This window comes from Vigna unguiculata, chromosome 10 (genome assembly GCF_037176805.1).
Source record: "Vigna unguiculata cultivar grain cowpea cultivar isolate G323 ecotype 2 chromosome 10, ASM3717680v1, whole genome shotgun sequence".
In the NCBI taxonomy this organism is placed as follows: Eukaryota; Viridiplantae; Streptophyta; class Magnoliopsida; order Fabales; family Fabaceae; genus Vigna; species Vigna unguiculata.
In genome coordinates this window covers 36,366,660-36,382,257 of record NC_140801.1, presented here as the reverse complement: position 1 = coordinate 36,382,257, position 15,598 = coordinate 36,366,660, and the positions used below count along the sequence as shown (strand labels likewise).

At 32.9% G+C, this 15,598-nt stretch overlaps 1 protein-coding gene across 2 annotated transcripts; it reads left to right on the top strand.

Moving 5' to 3' along the window:
• The first annotated feature begins 5,179 nt into the window (after window positions 1-5,179).
• Window positions 5,180-14,644, top strand: ARPC4 (binding protein). 2 transcript variants are annotated; one of them, XM_028051710.2, is made up of 8 exons: window positions 5,184-5,480; window positions 5,560-5,625; window positions 5,739-5,791; window positions 5,990-6,017; window positions 8,617-8,691; window positions 12,817-12,921; window positions 13,773-13,862; window positions 14,376-14,644. In XM_028051710.2, exons 1-8 carry the CDS (start codon window positions 5,478-5,480, stop codon window positions 14,463-14,465), a joined length of 510 nt encoding a protein of 169 aa, XP_027907511.2. In that variant the 5' UTR covers window positions 5,184-5,477; the 3' UTR covers window positions 14,466-14,644. The 2 variants fall into 2 exon arrangements, with proteins under 2 accessions (XP_027907512.2, XP_027907511.2); XM_028051711.2 differs by lacking the exon at window positions 8,617-8,691 and having other exon boundaries at window positions 5,180-5,480.
• The last annotated feature ends 954 nt before the right edge of the window (window positions 14,645-15,598 follow it).

Genomic DNA, 15,598 nt, shown 5'->3' with positions numbered 1-15,598 from the left:
AATATTTTTTCCCTTTCCCCTTCTTTCACTCAATTAGCTTCCACATCTCATTTTCTAGGGACAAAACAAAAAACATTTATTCAGTGAAAGAATAGAAAGTCAAATGAACTTTTTACAACCTCTTATCCATGTATAAAAACTTTAAATGGGGACAAATCAACATTTGCACATGATCAGAAAGAATAGAGCTTCTATATTTGGAAAGTACACGTCCACCTTTACTAAAAACTTACTCTGATGGCAAAATAGTAATGGGAATACTAAGCATATCTCAAGCCATTATAGACAACAAAAGGAAGTTTTTCTCATTAGTCTTCCAATATTTGAGTACATAAAAATATTCACTTTCTTCATCATCTATTGTTGGTTCATCTAGGTAAACATCTACATGGCTCTTGCCAATTATAGATTTTGATTCATTTTGATACATTTTAAAATCCTACAATGTATTACATATTAATTATCAAAACAAAACAAGATAAAATGAAAATAATGAACACTAAGTATAAAATACTTACTGAAATAATCCTTTATCTTTTGGTCTTCACCAGTGTAATAAGGGCTTTTGGCCCCGGTTATTTTTGGCATTCTGCCTCGGTTTTAGAACCGAGGTATATTGGGGTGAGGCCAAAAGGGGTGCCTTTTGGCCTCGGTTATCACCCGAGGCATAAAAACACTTTTCTGCTTCGGTTGCCGAGGGACCCGAGGCCATATACCCCGTCACTACCCATCATCAACCACCCATCATCGACACTGTTCCGTTTGCGTGCTTCGTTGTAGCTGCTGGTTCGCGCGAAGATGGACGAGAATGAGGGTGCAGGTTTGTGGTTGCGCTGCTGCAGGTGGTTCTTCTGCAGGTTGGTGTTTCCGGCGTTCGTAGAGGTGCGGTGGCACCACCACGCAGCAGTTCGCATCTCCATCGCAGCTGCAGCAGTGCCGCCACCGTTCACGAACCATTCTGCGCAAGCCACCACGCCGGAAAACGCTGCTGCAGCGAACGACCACCGCGAGTTCTTCTTCCTCACGCAGCAGCCATGGCTGCACCAGTTTCGAATCCACCATTGACGCAGAACCATCGTTTGTTGTCCATACCACATTCGCACCGCAACAGCAGCCATGGAAACTGCCACACCTCCGCGAAGCAAACTGGCGCGCCTCCATTATAGCATCTGCACCGCACCACCACAGTTCAGTCACCATCTCCTTCCACTCAAGGAGGAAGAAAGGGAAAGTGAAGGAAGGGCTTCGCGGAGAGAGAAAGTGGAATTGCAGAGGCGGCGCGGAGAGGAAGAAGACTTTGTGAATTTTGAACCCTAAATAAACCCTATGGCTTCGGTTGTTAGAGGAACTGAAGCAATTGACCCCCTTTTGGCACCGGGTCTCCTTGGACCGAGGCCTATACCCCTGACTTCCAGCCACTTTTTGGCTTCGGGTCCTACTGGACCGAGGCCTATACCCCTCTTTGGCACCGGTTTTGAGCGAACCGGGGCCTATACCGCTCTTTGGCTTCGGGTATTTGGAGAACCGAGGCCTAAAACTTGGCTCTAATTGCAAAAATGCCACCACGCCATTATATGCTTCGGTTTTTGGCCAACCGAGGCATATAAGGCGAGGTAAAATGGGAATTCTGCACTAGTGCTTACTCTCTTCAATATTGGATTGAGACATGAAGATGAATTCTTTAAGAGATCGGGAAAGAGAACCATAAGAGATAGACAAGTTCTTTGCATATTCTCCAAACAACATCTTGAACTTTTCTAACACTTTCTTAGTTATTTCTTTATAAGTTAAAAGATCCAATTTTTTATAACAATACATTGTAAAATCTAAATCAAAATAATCCTTTATCTTTTGGTCTTACTCTCTTCAATATTGGATTGAGACATGACGATGAATTCCTTAAGAGACTGGGAAAGAGAACCACAAGAGATAGACAAGTTCTTTGCATATTCTCCAAACAACATCTTGAAATTTTCTAATACTTTCTTAGTATTTTCTTTATAAGTTAGAAGATCCAATTTTTTTATAACAATACATTGTAAAATCTAAATCAAAATAATCCTTTATCTTTTGGTCTTACTCTCTTCAATATTGGATTGAGACATGAGGATGAATTCCTTAAGAGATCGGGAAAGAGAACCACAAGAGATAGACAAGTTCTTTGCATATTCTCCAAACAACATCTTGAATTTTTCTAACACTTTCTTAGTATTTTCTTTATAAGTCAGAAGATCCAATTTTTTATAACAATATATTGTAAAATCTAAATTATAACAATACTATCAGCTTCTCCTTTCACATTCCTCGATGACCATTCTCTCATTACATTAAATTGAAAAAAAAAATCAAATTTAATTGATCTAGTTAAAATAGATCTAAATTATAAATTGAATTGATTTTATTATATCTAAATTAGATCTAAACTACATCTTGAGAATCCATAAGCACTTGTCTACATAGTTTTGGAGTAAATATCCGAGTGATAATAATGAACTCATGTCAGTGATTCAATTCTCAAATTCATAATTTAGTGATTTTCTATCACTTGACAAACTAATGCACCAAAAGTGAATTCATGGTGATTCATGTATTTGTTTTCTTATATTAAAATAAGTACTTACAATAAAAAAAAACCTACAATTTTGGCAAATTTATTTATATTTATTTTCATAATTACTTTTTATAATTTAATAATATTTTACTTTTATCATTATTATATTGGTAATTTTTACGTTTTATTATCGCAATATATATATATATATATATATATATATATATATATATATATATATATATAAAATTATTTATTATAAAAGTTTCAAATTTAAATTATAACAAAATGATAAAAATCTAACTTTAGTAAGATGCATGTTGATAATTTTCTACTAATAGATTAAGAAATTAGAAAAGATTAAAAAAACAAAAATGGTGATTATTTATTATTAACGAGTAGAAATAGTTCATCAGATTAAAAAATCGATAAAAAATTATTACTTCAGATCTAAATTCAAAATGTAAGAACTAAAAGTTTATTTAAGAACTAAGATAATTTCTCTTCCAAAACTAAAGTTTCAAATTTCAAAAAGATATACAATAAACACAACCGTTTTAATATATATATATATATATATATATATATATATATATATATATATATATATATAATATAAATCTAATACTCAATAATTCAATCACTCAATAGCCCACGAAATAAGTTTTTTTATACAAAATTTCTAAAATGGTTCTAATCACAACTATATATAACATTTATTAAAGTAGAAATTTTGGTTTAAAATTAGTAAGAGACAATATTATTCTATTTTAGAAAAAAAATTAACAAAATATGAATATTTAATAAAAAAATAATTAATAAAGTAATATGTTAAAAAATTATTTTTAGTAGAAAATATTACTATAACATTTATACAAATAATAAATTTGGAATGAAATTGAGAGAAACAATATAAATATTAGTACTTAATTTTGTAAATATATATATACTTATTTAGTTTTAATCTTATAAAAAATGGATTATAAAAATATTTTAATTATTAAAAAAAATTGGGACAAAATTGAATCAGATATACATAAGTAGGTACTAAATTAAAACAAAAAGACATATATGAGGACTAAATCGAAATTAACACAATGTCATCTAATAGTGACATTGACACGTGGCATTGCAATGCCACGCGACACGGACAATACCACATGTCACACATAGAGACCTGACACTAACATGTGGCACGTCATTACCAGCATTAGTCAACTTCGTCTGAAAGGGATCTAATTGAAACACTTTTTCAAAAGTTAAAAGTTGGGATGCAATTGACACTTTTTAACCATTAGCGAACCTATGTTATGACATAAGGGGCCATATAAATAAATAAATCAATATTTTACTAGTTTATATAAAAGATTTGAGATTATTCTTTTGGTTTTTATTTCAGTTCAAAAATATCAAGTTTATCTTCTAGTTTTTTTTAGTTTCAATTTGGTTCCAATTTTTTAAAAAATAATGCAATTTGGTCTTATTTTTGTTAAATTTCTTGAATTGGATCAAGATTTTTTCATCAAAATTGAAGTTATAAATAATGATTGTTTTCTTTGTTAATGTGACTAACACAATCTCATTGTCAATTTTGATGAAAACTCCTTACTTCGCTTCAAAAAATTTAACAAAAATGAACAAATTGTATCAATTTTTAAAAATTCAGGACCAATTTGAGGTTAAAAAATCTAGAGGATCAATATCATATTTTTGGACAAAAAAATAATCCAAAGAGTAATTCAACCAAAATTTTGGCATCCCAAAATTTTAGCTCAAGATCCGCCACTGAGATTGACATACCTCTACTAAAGTGGGTATCATCTAAGTAATTAAACCAAAATACATCTAAATAATCATTATAAAATTTTGAATTTAAATTAAAAAAATTGTAAAAATTATTGATGTAGACTCATCACTCTCTGTCCATACACTCACTGAAAAGTGAGAAAACTATTTTAAAATAGTTGTTGTTTTCCATTTATAAATATTATAGCTGATAATTTTTTTTTCTTTAATTTATGTCTGGTTTTGTTTCTTTAAAAAAATCTTTATTTTCCATTTTAAGGGGATGTTTTTTTTTTTAAATTGAATTCTTTTAAAAAAATAATCCTTTTAATGATTGACAAGGAGTAAGACAGATGTTTATTAAAAAGTAATTTATTTTAACTTTACTTCAACACTTGCATAAATTAAAAATATTATTCTGAAAAACGTTTAAAAATAATGACTTTATTGCAAGATAAACTTAGGATCAGAGAATGTTCGGAAAAGCGTGGCAAAATCAATATTAATTGACATGAATAAATTGATTACGAACAAGGACTTATCTTTGAATGTAAATTTTTAATTACAAAATAATTTTAAAAACGAATTATGAATTTGATTTTAATGATTTCATATACACTAAAGTCAATTTAATTCTGATCCATCTGACATGAAACCAAACACACATTTAATTTAATTGAAAGTTGGCTTGTTTACTTAAAAAAAAGGGTAAATATAAATTTCACTTTTTACATTTTTAGACGTGAAAAGAGAAATAAAGATAAAGTAAAAAAAAAAGTGTATATAATACTAAACATGGAGATGGAAATTAAAGGAAAATAAATTAAAAGAAGAAGAAAAGAATTAAAAATGCTACAGAGGAAGTAGGAGAATGAATCTATGTTCTATTAGTATTGGGGTCAATCACAATCCGTCAAAGGCACCAAACCATACTGAAGCGAATCCGGTAAAGGGAAAAAGCGTGGTTGGTGAAATTCCTGGGATCCCACTGCAGGGACTATCATTTGTTGCTTTGATTTACCCACTTTTTCTTTCTTTCAATTCAATCACTATCTTAATCCTCTCTTACACTCCACGCACCACTACAACTCTTCCATAATCACTCATTTCCAAACTCAGATTCAGACCCAAACCCCAATTCATGGTACTTTTTTCTTCTTACAATCCTTCAATCATCGTATAATTCATACCAGTTCAATTAAGCACACCGTTTTGCGTTTCAGGCGAGCACGTTACGGCTATACTTGACCTGCATTCGGAACACGCTAGAGGCCGCAATGTGCCTCCAGGTACCTTCTCTCACTCTTCAATGCCACTTTCTCTCTCCCTCTGTATATGTGTATATCCATTTTCTTTTCAATCACGTTTTTTCTTCTCTTCTTCTTCTTCGCTACGCTTCTAGAACTTTCCCTGTCAAGAAGTCGAAAGGCATAACAAGCCCGAGGTTGAACTCAAGTACGTTCTCTCTCTCTCTCTCTTGATCTAATTGATAGCGGTAAGAGAAAACGAACGAAACAAATAATTATGTAATTGAGATTATAATTTTTGTTTTCGAAATATAATACGACGATTTCACGATGTTTATATAGAAGACAAAAAAAATAAATAAAAATCAAAGCGATTAGATTGTGAATTTTGTTGTTTTACTTGCAGGACCAGTCCCGAACTCCTCCTCAATCCCGTAATTTCCATCTCGTTTCGTATCATTCTGCAGTAATTTCTGTTTTAAGTTTTGTTTCCTCTGTAATTGGCGTGATTTGAGGTATTTAACTATGTTGTTGAATTGCCGAAATGATATATGGCCTTTCTTTTTCTTTTTTGTTGTAGCAGATAAGTTGATGAAAAGAGAAGTTAGGTTCATAGGAGGTTTGGTCTTAGGCTAGTGGTAATTCATGCATGGTTGGGTCTTTCGGTTTAGAGTGAGACCGGTATTCTATATCTGTGTCCTGAAATCTATTCCTTTTTCAAAGTTCAAATTGGACGGTATCTAGGATTGTTGGGTCTAGCTTTTGAGGAATTTCAAATACTTCACAAATAAACTTTTGTTTGATAACATTGCTGCTCTTACTCGTGTTTTATGGAATTTATTCATTTCTTATGATTTTTCCTTGCAAAGGTCCTTGTGATTTTCACAATCAGTTTGTTACTTGTTGCTAATAGATTTTTACAAGTTGGAAGATCTTATAAATGCCTTTTCTTTATTTCTTATTCACATCCACCAATAGGTTGGAGAGGCTGAACCATCTGTTTCTGCAGAGGTAGTAAGTAGTTTGAGAAATTTGGTGCAGATAGGTCGGCTCAAGTTGGAAGGATTGTGTTTGTGCTTCAACACATGAGTTCATGGTGTTGTGATGAACTGTTTTAAGATTCCTATTAGAAGGAATGCTAGAGTATGTACGCACCATGCTTTATATTCTCTGAACCCAAGTGTTTCTTGATTGAATGGAGTGCTCGACTTCAAGACATACGCTATTTCAACATTTTCCTTGAGATGGAGGCTTAATTTAATTTATAATAGATTACGAAGATATTATGATTTGTTTCTGAAGCACATTTAATCTAAAAGAGAAATAACATGAAACAAGACTTGTCTAAAATCAGGAAAAGGAACTGCAACATAAATGAATACTTGCAGTCAAAGGACAGAGAGAGATGAACATAAAGAAGGTTGTTTGGTGGGGAGGATGTGGGATGAAAGAATTATTTTTAGAAAGAAAAGATTAAATCATACTAAAAAGAAATAAATGTTTTACTTTATATTGTGGGATAATAGTTTATATTTTTTCTGTGCTGTGTTGGGCATAGCTAGAGATCCTTTTTATATTTAAAGAAAATGAGATGAAAACACCAAGGGAAAGTGGGTTAATTAATTTTTTTTTTTGGTGATGAAAACAAATTGTTGAGATGTATCATGTAGATACTAGATTTAAGATAGCTCAAATGGTTTAGTTAAAATTTAGAAATATTGTCTAGCATTCTATTGTACATGTTTTGCACCAAGTGCCGGATTGAGTCTAAGATCAATGAAAGAACTTTGCAATGTGAATAGCGAATCACACCAAAGGAAGATGAAAAGAAGAACAAACACAAATCTAGAAAAATAATAAATTGTCTCATGTATTATGCAAGATAAGTGTTTAGTTTGCATCACTTGCAGATACATACAATCCACCTTTACAAAGGGGACACAAAATAGTTACAAATTATTTAGAACTACAATCAAAATCCTACATACCTAACTAAAACATATGCAATGGTTGTTGGTCACTAGACAGTCTATATCTCCATCATCAGACCGTCTACTCACGGAACGTTCTACCTTAGAGAAGAGTTCAGTACACAACATAATTTATTGTGGCATCTATAACCAGACTATCTTCTTCTTAGACATCTATAACCATACCTTCTACCTTAGAAAATATTCAATACACCACCAAGATCTACAACATACAGTGAAATTATTGTTTTATTGATAATGGAAAAAATTGGAGGAAACATTCTTTGAGCACAAACAATATAAGATCTGATGGTGACAAGGTTGCTACATTTACAAATAGGCTTTTATTATCTTTCTTGTTCTTAAATGTAACAGAGGAAGATACATTGGCTAGTTTTGATATTCAAATTCCTATAGACTTGAAGATTAAGTCCAAAAAAATATCTTTATGATAGGATGGATACACAATCCGTGGAAAAATAATAAAAGGAAAATACAAGTGGGCCAAAAGTCTGACGTGTGTGAGATGAGGGATGAGAAAGGAAAGGGTACTGAGTATTTAGACAATAACTTAGATAAGGGAAATACATTTGTGGTAAAGAAAATGAGAGTGCAGATGAGTAGTAAAAGCAATTTTCAGGAGGTTTCTATTAGTGGGGACAAGAGAATTACCAAGGATTGCTTCTATAGGATTTCGCTATTTTTGGTGGAAAGGAAGGGCATGAAAACAAGTTTTCTTCTAGACTAATATTAAGATTTCTGGAATCTAAAGTCTTCTGTTATTTGCTTTTGTTATTATGTTCATCAGCAACACAAATAGGAAGTGGCTTCAAGTTGTCTTTGTTAGAATTAAGCGGACTCTTATCGTGATAATGGTGCCTTAATCTTAGTGTTTTCTTTTACCATATCTTTCTAAGTTATTCTATACTTCACTTGGATGAAATTGAATCTTGTAGATGATAATTTTTGCTCAGTGGTTTTTGTTTTACTATATGTTCCTAAATAATATAATCACTCTTGCTTCAATGCTTCATTGGAAAAATATGTGCATTTGTTTTAACAGGTTTTGATATGTCGAAATGAGGCTGAAAAGTGCTTAATAGAAACATCTATCAATTCATTGCGGATAAGTCTCAAGGTATATTTTTTCTTGTTTGTGAGACTAATGTTTTGGTAAAATGGTTTAAAATTCAATCTTGTCCCATGATTGTGAAGATTGATTCAGTAAAATCTGTGAAAAGGTTTACAGACTGTCTAACATTGTCTAGTCTTAGTTTCACATCTAGTCTACTATAGTGTCTATGAGACTGGAGCTTCTTATGTCGGTGGTGCTTATGACCAAATGTGTCATATTGTCGACGAGTCCTATTTCTTCAGTTATACCACGTGTACAATGTTAGGCTGGTTGGTTTTTCTCATAATTAGGGACCTTGTAATGCCACTTATATAAGAGTTCATTTAGTTTTTTAAAGTTGTTACAATTGTTAACTAAGAGCGAGAGTTGTTAGGAACCAAGAATTGGAAAGAGAAAGAAAAAAAGGTTTTCTATTAAAAGACTGAAAAGAAGAAAAAATAGGAGAGCACTCCCTCCTCAATGGTTTCCCCTTCACAAAGAACTAAAGCTCAATGTACAAAATTCACTTCCTTCCCCTCTCCTCTCCTTTCCTATTTATATCTAACTAACACCTCAAGTAACTGATTCTAACTATCTTAACTAATTTCTCTTCTCCATTTGTCCTAACAATACACTTCTCCAAAAATCAACCTTGTCCTCAAGGTTGGAACAGTGGCAGCTTAATCCCATGCCATGGCTCATCTTTATCAAGGTGTTATCTACCCTTCCTGATAGCATTGTCATACTGTCTTATCATAGGAAGGGAACCCACTGGCTAATGCCTGGAAATTCTGGTCTGGAGGCTTTAGTGGTGGTGAAGAGAGTGGTTTTTGTATAACAGACTCTGAACCCAGTAAGTTGGAATTCCAAAATTTCAATGTCATTGATGTTCCAATCATTATAAAGTCTAAGTTCAACAATGAATTTTTATTCATATTACGTAAATCTGATTTTGGGAAAAAATTTTGCTTGGCTGCATCTCCACCTTCAGCTCTCTATATTGTTGCATCCCCTTCTTCCTCCATCATAATATTTTTTTCTGTTACAAATCTCACTTATGTTTTGGTTTTTTCTTCACTCCAGAGGGTGTGATTCTTCATTGCTGACCCTTCTTCCACATCTAGAGCAATTTGCATATCTCTAATCAAGTCCTTTGGATCCTGTTGTGGCATCCGATTTTGAATGTTAGATTGCAGCCCTGCAAAGAAATATCCCTGCAGTTGATCTTCTGGTGTTTGATTTGCTTGTGACACCAACTCCACTGTTTTAACCCATTGTTTTAACCTAAGACCTCAACAATTCTTCTCCCTCCTCATCTGATCTACTAGTATGTAGATATTTTCTTCCTTCATAGAGTTTACTGCTTTTCTTGATTTCTTGCTGCAGTTCTTTAATCTCCTTTATGTCTTGCAGCTTATCTTTTATAATAGCCAAATCCATCTTCACTTCCGCATTCACTTTTTCTTGATCGTTGTACCATTTCTCCCAAGCACTGATTCTGCTTTCCATGATGATGTGTTCCCCATTTGCACAAGGGCTGCATTAGGATCTTTAGGTTTAGAACCTTATGGAAACTTGGAAACTTAGTGAAAAGGTGGATTAGAAAGAGGTGGAAGTTCCAATCTGACCAGTATTGTAAAAACGTCAATATCTTGGGTTGTAGAACTCCAATTGGCGTGATTCCAAAACGGGGTGAAATGTTCCGTTTTGAAATACAATTTTGGTTTAAGAAACACTAATTTTGGACGAGTGGAACGAGAGTTATGACTATAAGATAAATCTGGACAGAAGTGAGTATTTGATTTCGGGTGAAAGAAGAAGATGTGAATATGGAAGGTGGAAGGAAAGAATCACACTTTCCAAGGGAGGCAACACACAAAGGAGGGGAAAGTCCTTTGAGACAGCCAAAGGTTATTGAATCACTCAAGAACTTAGGAGGATCACTCTCACTAAAATAAAAGAGATCAACTCTAATTTTTTGAATAAAACTCAATTTGTGTTCATTGATAAAATAGTTCATTAGAAGCTTTAACCACTGGAATTACAAAAAGACCCATAAATTGCAATTACATCCCACTTTAGCTATTAATGATCCCACTACTGAATGACTGATTGTAACTACAAATTTGGCAGCCCAAAAGTCACCCAAAAACATTTAGCTATGCATCCTCTTGGTCTCCCGAAGGTTGTTTTTTAAGTTGGCAAATAGGCCCTTATTACAACTTTAAAATAAAGCAAAACTAAAGCCCATTCATTGATTAAACCAAAACATAATTTGGTCAGCCAATTTTACAAAGAATTGAGCCATTATTTAAACAAACTAATAAGTTAAAAGAAAAAAAAAATTGCCGCAAAGTAGTGCATTAGTCTTTCTTCATTTGGGCCATGATGCGATTTATATCACATGACTCACCTTCAATGTATCCACCAGATCAATTTGTTAGGAACCAAGAATTGAAAAGAGAAAGAAAATAAAGGTTTTTTATTGAAAGACTGAAAAGAACAAAAAATAGGCGAGCACTCTCTCCTCCAAGGGTTTCCCCTTCACAAAGAGCTAAAGCTCAATGTACAAAATTCACTTCCTTCCCCTCTCCTCTCCTTCTTTCCTATTTATATCTAACTAACACCTCAAGTAACTGATTCTAACTATCTTAACTAATTTCTCTTCTCCATGTGTCCTAACAAGTTGACTGAGAGAGAAACCAAGAATTGTAATTTTTGTGTTTATAATGAATTATGTCGTGGATGTAAATTGAAGCTTATTAACACTTCAATTGAGTTACGTGTACAATGTTATTGCAGTTGACTTTGCTTATAAATAGAGAACTTATACTGTCACTTATGAAAGAGTTCGTTCAGTTAGTTAAAGTTGTTACAACAACGAAGTAAAAGTGAGAGTTCACTGTGAGAGAAACCTAAAGTTGTAATCTATTTGTTCATAGTGAATTCTGTTGTGGATGTAAACTAAAGTTCATTAACACTTCAATTGCTTTTAGGGTGTAATCTTTTGTCTCCTTCATGCTGTCATTTCTTTCTTTCTTATTCGTTTGCAATTATCTTTGTTATCAGTTGATTGTTTGTGTCGTAAACGATCGTGCAGTAAACTTGTGCCTCGTATTCCTGAAAATGATGACGTAATGCTTAGTTACCTTACTGGAGTCTGCTAAATTTGTGATGTTTCTTTAAGACATGGACTGTCCATTCGTGCTCAAAACATCTTTCATTAACTTAGTGATTTTTCTTTATGCTTCTTCCTTCTTTAAAGCTCTCCTTATCATGGTTAGCTGTTGATGTAACAAATCAACAATATGTAAAACTTCAGACTCATGTACTGTCTAATCTGTATCTCTAATGAATATTGAAACATGTTCTAATTAGTGTGTTGGAAATTTGGTATAACTAAAATGGGAAATAGAGAAGGTAAGTAGAATTTGAGAATAATAACAGAAAAAATGGTTTCACTGAGGTTGGATGGACCACTGATATGGTGGCACAAATTGATGTGCGGCACGATTGTGCATTAAACTTTATTGTACTGTCACCAGTCCAAAAATGTCATAAATTTCAAAACAATACCTTTACTTCTAGAGTCAGGACTGCCTATCTTAGAAATATCAATTTGTGAGGTCCATATATGATGAGCAATGCAAACTTGTGTTATAGGGTTTTGCCAGAACAAGTTGTGTATGTTTTGAGAAAAGTTATACCACTTTATTTTATAACTTACAGTCATATTTTTCTGAGTAGACTTGTCATCTTTACTTTGATAATATTTCATAGGTTATGGGTGTGATTTGTTTCCTCATATTGTTAGTTGTATCTACCATATAATTTAGAAGTCCTTGTGTGCGTGTGTGAATAATAGGAATTTTAAAGGCTATCACTAAATTTTTGCACTGAAATAAATTCACATAATAGGGTCAATTGTTCTCTAATAAGAGTCTTAAAGATAATTTTTTATTGGATATATGAATAATATTAATTAATATTGAGATAGTGCAGTCTTCCTAGTTATCTGAACTTTCTTGGATTCTCTTAATTAATATTGAGATTTTGCTTTCAAGCATCAAATTCGCATGGATATACCAATGTTCATTATCATTTGTCCCCAATTCCATGTTCTAGTTTATTCTTTCTCATCCTTTGCAGGTTAAGCAGGCGGATGAACTTGAAAACATACTGACCAAGAAATTTCTTAGATTTTTATCAATGAGAGCTGAGGCTTTCCAAGTACTCAGGAGAAAGCCTGTTCAGGTTTGTATCTACTAGCATTAAGCTAGTTTTCTTTTCCTTTTCATTTTCTTTTAAATTGACAATGGTGACAATGGTGTCTGGTGATAATTTTCGTATTGAATAATGTAGTGTCTAGTTGCGTGGAGTTTCATTGAATGTTTGAAATGAAGTATTTGTTGAGGTTGTTTCCTAGATAGTGTATTGCATGACTTTAATAAATGAGATGGAGCAGAGCAGTGTGTTCAACCTACACTGTTGTGCTTTTTTATTGATATGTATATATACACAGAGCAGTTACAAAATAAGGCAAGGCACATACCACCCTAACCCTAAAGTTGGGTACATACGGAACAAATAATAATAAAAGAACATTACATTTTAACAGCATGATGCTAAGATCGTGCTTTGATTGATGACTTGTCATTATTACTAAAGTTTGACAAAAGCAATAGGCATACCACATTCTGTTACTTGTTATTCATTTCGAAGGTAGTGCTTGGTTTAAAGGGTGAAAGAAATCCTCTACAGACATAAAACGGGACTTGCAAAACTATCCTTGCATTTAATTTTTCTTCTCATATTTTGGCACTGATTTATGTATTGAAAAATACCGCATACATAGTGTCTATTTATTAGTGATTTTTAAATTGTATGGTGGATTATTTACCCTCCAAAGAAATTTTAATCCTCGTATGAATAATTATTGCTGAGAATCACAGCATTGTTGGGGCAGCTCTGTTCATGCTGTTAGTGATTCTAACTAAATATTTTTTCCTTTCACTAGGTAGAAGGCAATTTCTTTTTAACATACTTCCGTTTTTCTTGGTAACTTGTAAGTGATCATTGATGCATCTTGTTGTTTCTCTTGGCAGGGATATGACATTAGCTTCCTTATAACAAATTACCACTGTGAGGATATGCAAAAGCACAAACTCATTGATTTTATAGTGCAATTTATGGAGGCAAGAATTTTGTTGACCCTATAATTTAGATTTGCATTTCTTTTACAAGACTTGTAACAATTATCTAAATTAGGGATACCGTATGACCCATGAAAACATTGCAAAGGTTCTACGGAACATTATTCTCCAGGGTAATTGGTGCTAAGAACAGTATAACATGCAGAAATAAAATAAAAATAATAAATAGAATAACATTTTTATATTCTTTATTGAATATTAGATACTAGACCTTATACATCAACTTTCGAACGAGGTATAAATGATTTGCTTACAGACTTTTCCTGGCAGATTCGTATTTGGTATAGTGGACTTAAAAAGATTTAGTGATAATTTGAAACTGCAAGATGATGTTTTTGCTTGCTTTCTATTACCTTCCCGACATTTAAAGTGACTACTTTCATCGATCTTTTGTGCTTTTATATAGGATATTGTTAATATTAAATAAATGTTTCTTCTACTTTAGTTATGGTTAATTGTTTGAAATTTAGTATAATAATGGCCTTCAAATTACAGGACATTGATAAAGAGATAAGTGAGCTCAAAATGTCGGTGAACACACGGGGGAGGCTTGTTGCTACAGAATTTTTGAAGCAGTTTATCTGATGTTTTTGACTAGTTGGAATTGCCAAATCCATGTAAATTGTACTCTGCAGGTCTAGTTTCACTTCACTTATCAAGTGCTTTGCCCCATGAGCCAATGGTCTGTGGTTTTATTATATTTAACAGAAGTGCAGAATAAATTTTGTAGAGCTTAGTAAGTATATAAAGAAAATTATGACAAACCTGCATGCCATTCCGAGTTGAAGCTACTATAAGTTAGCACATTTATCACTTAAGTTTTTTTCATTCATTTTTACTATTCACTTTTCAACTTTTGCACAGTGAAACTATCAGGATCTTTGAGTTTTAGAGGCCGCAACTTTTGAATCATCGCACTGCAATTACCTTGGATTTCAATAGTCTCATCCTCTGTGTACTTTCTTTTCTTTGTAAACAACTCTTTCAAGAATCTTGCGTACGTAGCCATTTGTTGTATTGCTTTAGAGAAAGAAATATTGATTTCCAATTTTTTATCTCCATAAATTAAGTAAATTGTTTCTCCTTATCTTTCTTGTATGGTAGAGGATATAGAAGAATTTTCTCTGTACTTTTTTCTTGCTCTCTTTTCATATTTTTTTTTTTCATTTTCTATCATTTTTATTCTCTCTATCCTCACTTGATTCAATGTCTTTCTCTTCCTCTCTTTTTTCCACTCTTTCCTAATACACTTTTTTGCTCCGAGTTGTTATGGCTTTATAGTGTTCTTTTTGGTTGACTTCAATATTTGTTGTAAAGTTCTTATCAAATTTCTCCTCTACTTTTCTTTGCCAATTGACCTAGTTAGGTTTCCAAATTGCGAATAAAGGCTTCTTTTATGGTTGGAAATAGATGCTTGCTTGAATTGTTGAAATGTCTCTTCAACTTTTGACGGCCTCTCATACATTGAAGGTTGTTGTTGTAGTGGCCTATTTGATGGTCTAGCTTGTCCCATGCTTGGATGAGAGTTCCATCCTTGATTGAAATTCACATAGTTGCCTTGGCAACCTTGATTTCTCATATAATTGACTTCCTCTTGTGATTGACTTTGCACAAACATTGCCCATTGATACGACCTCCTCAACACAACATACAATTTTTGCACTTGTTGGTGTTGAATTTGAGAAGCCTTCTGGATCTCCTACGACAATGAAGAGAGT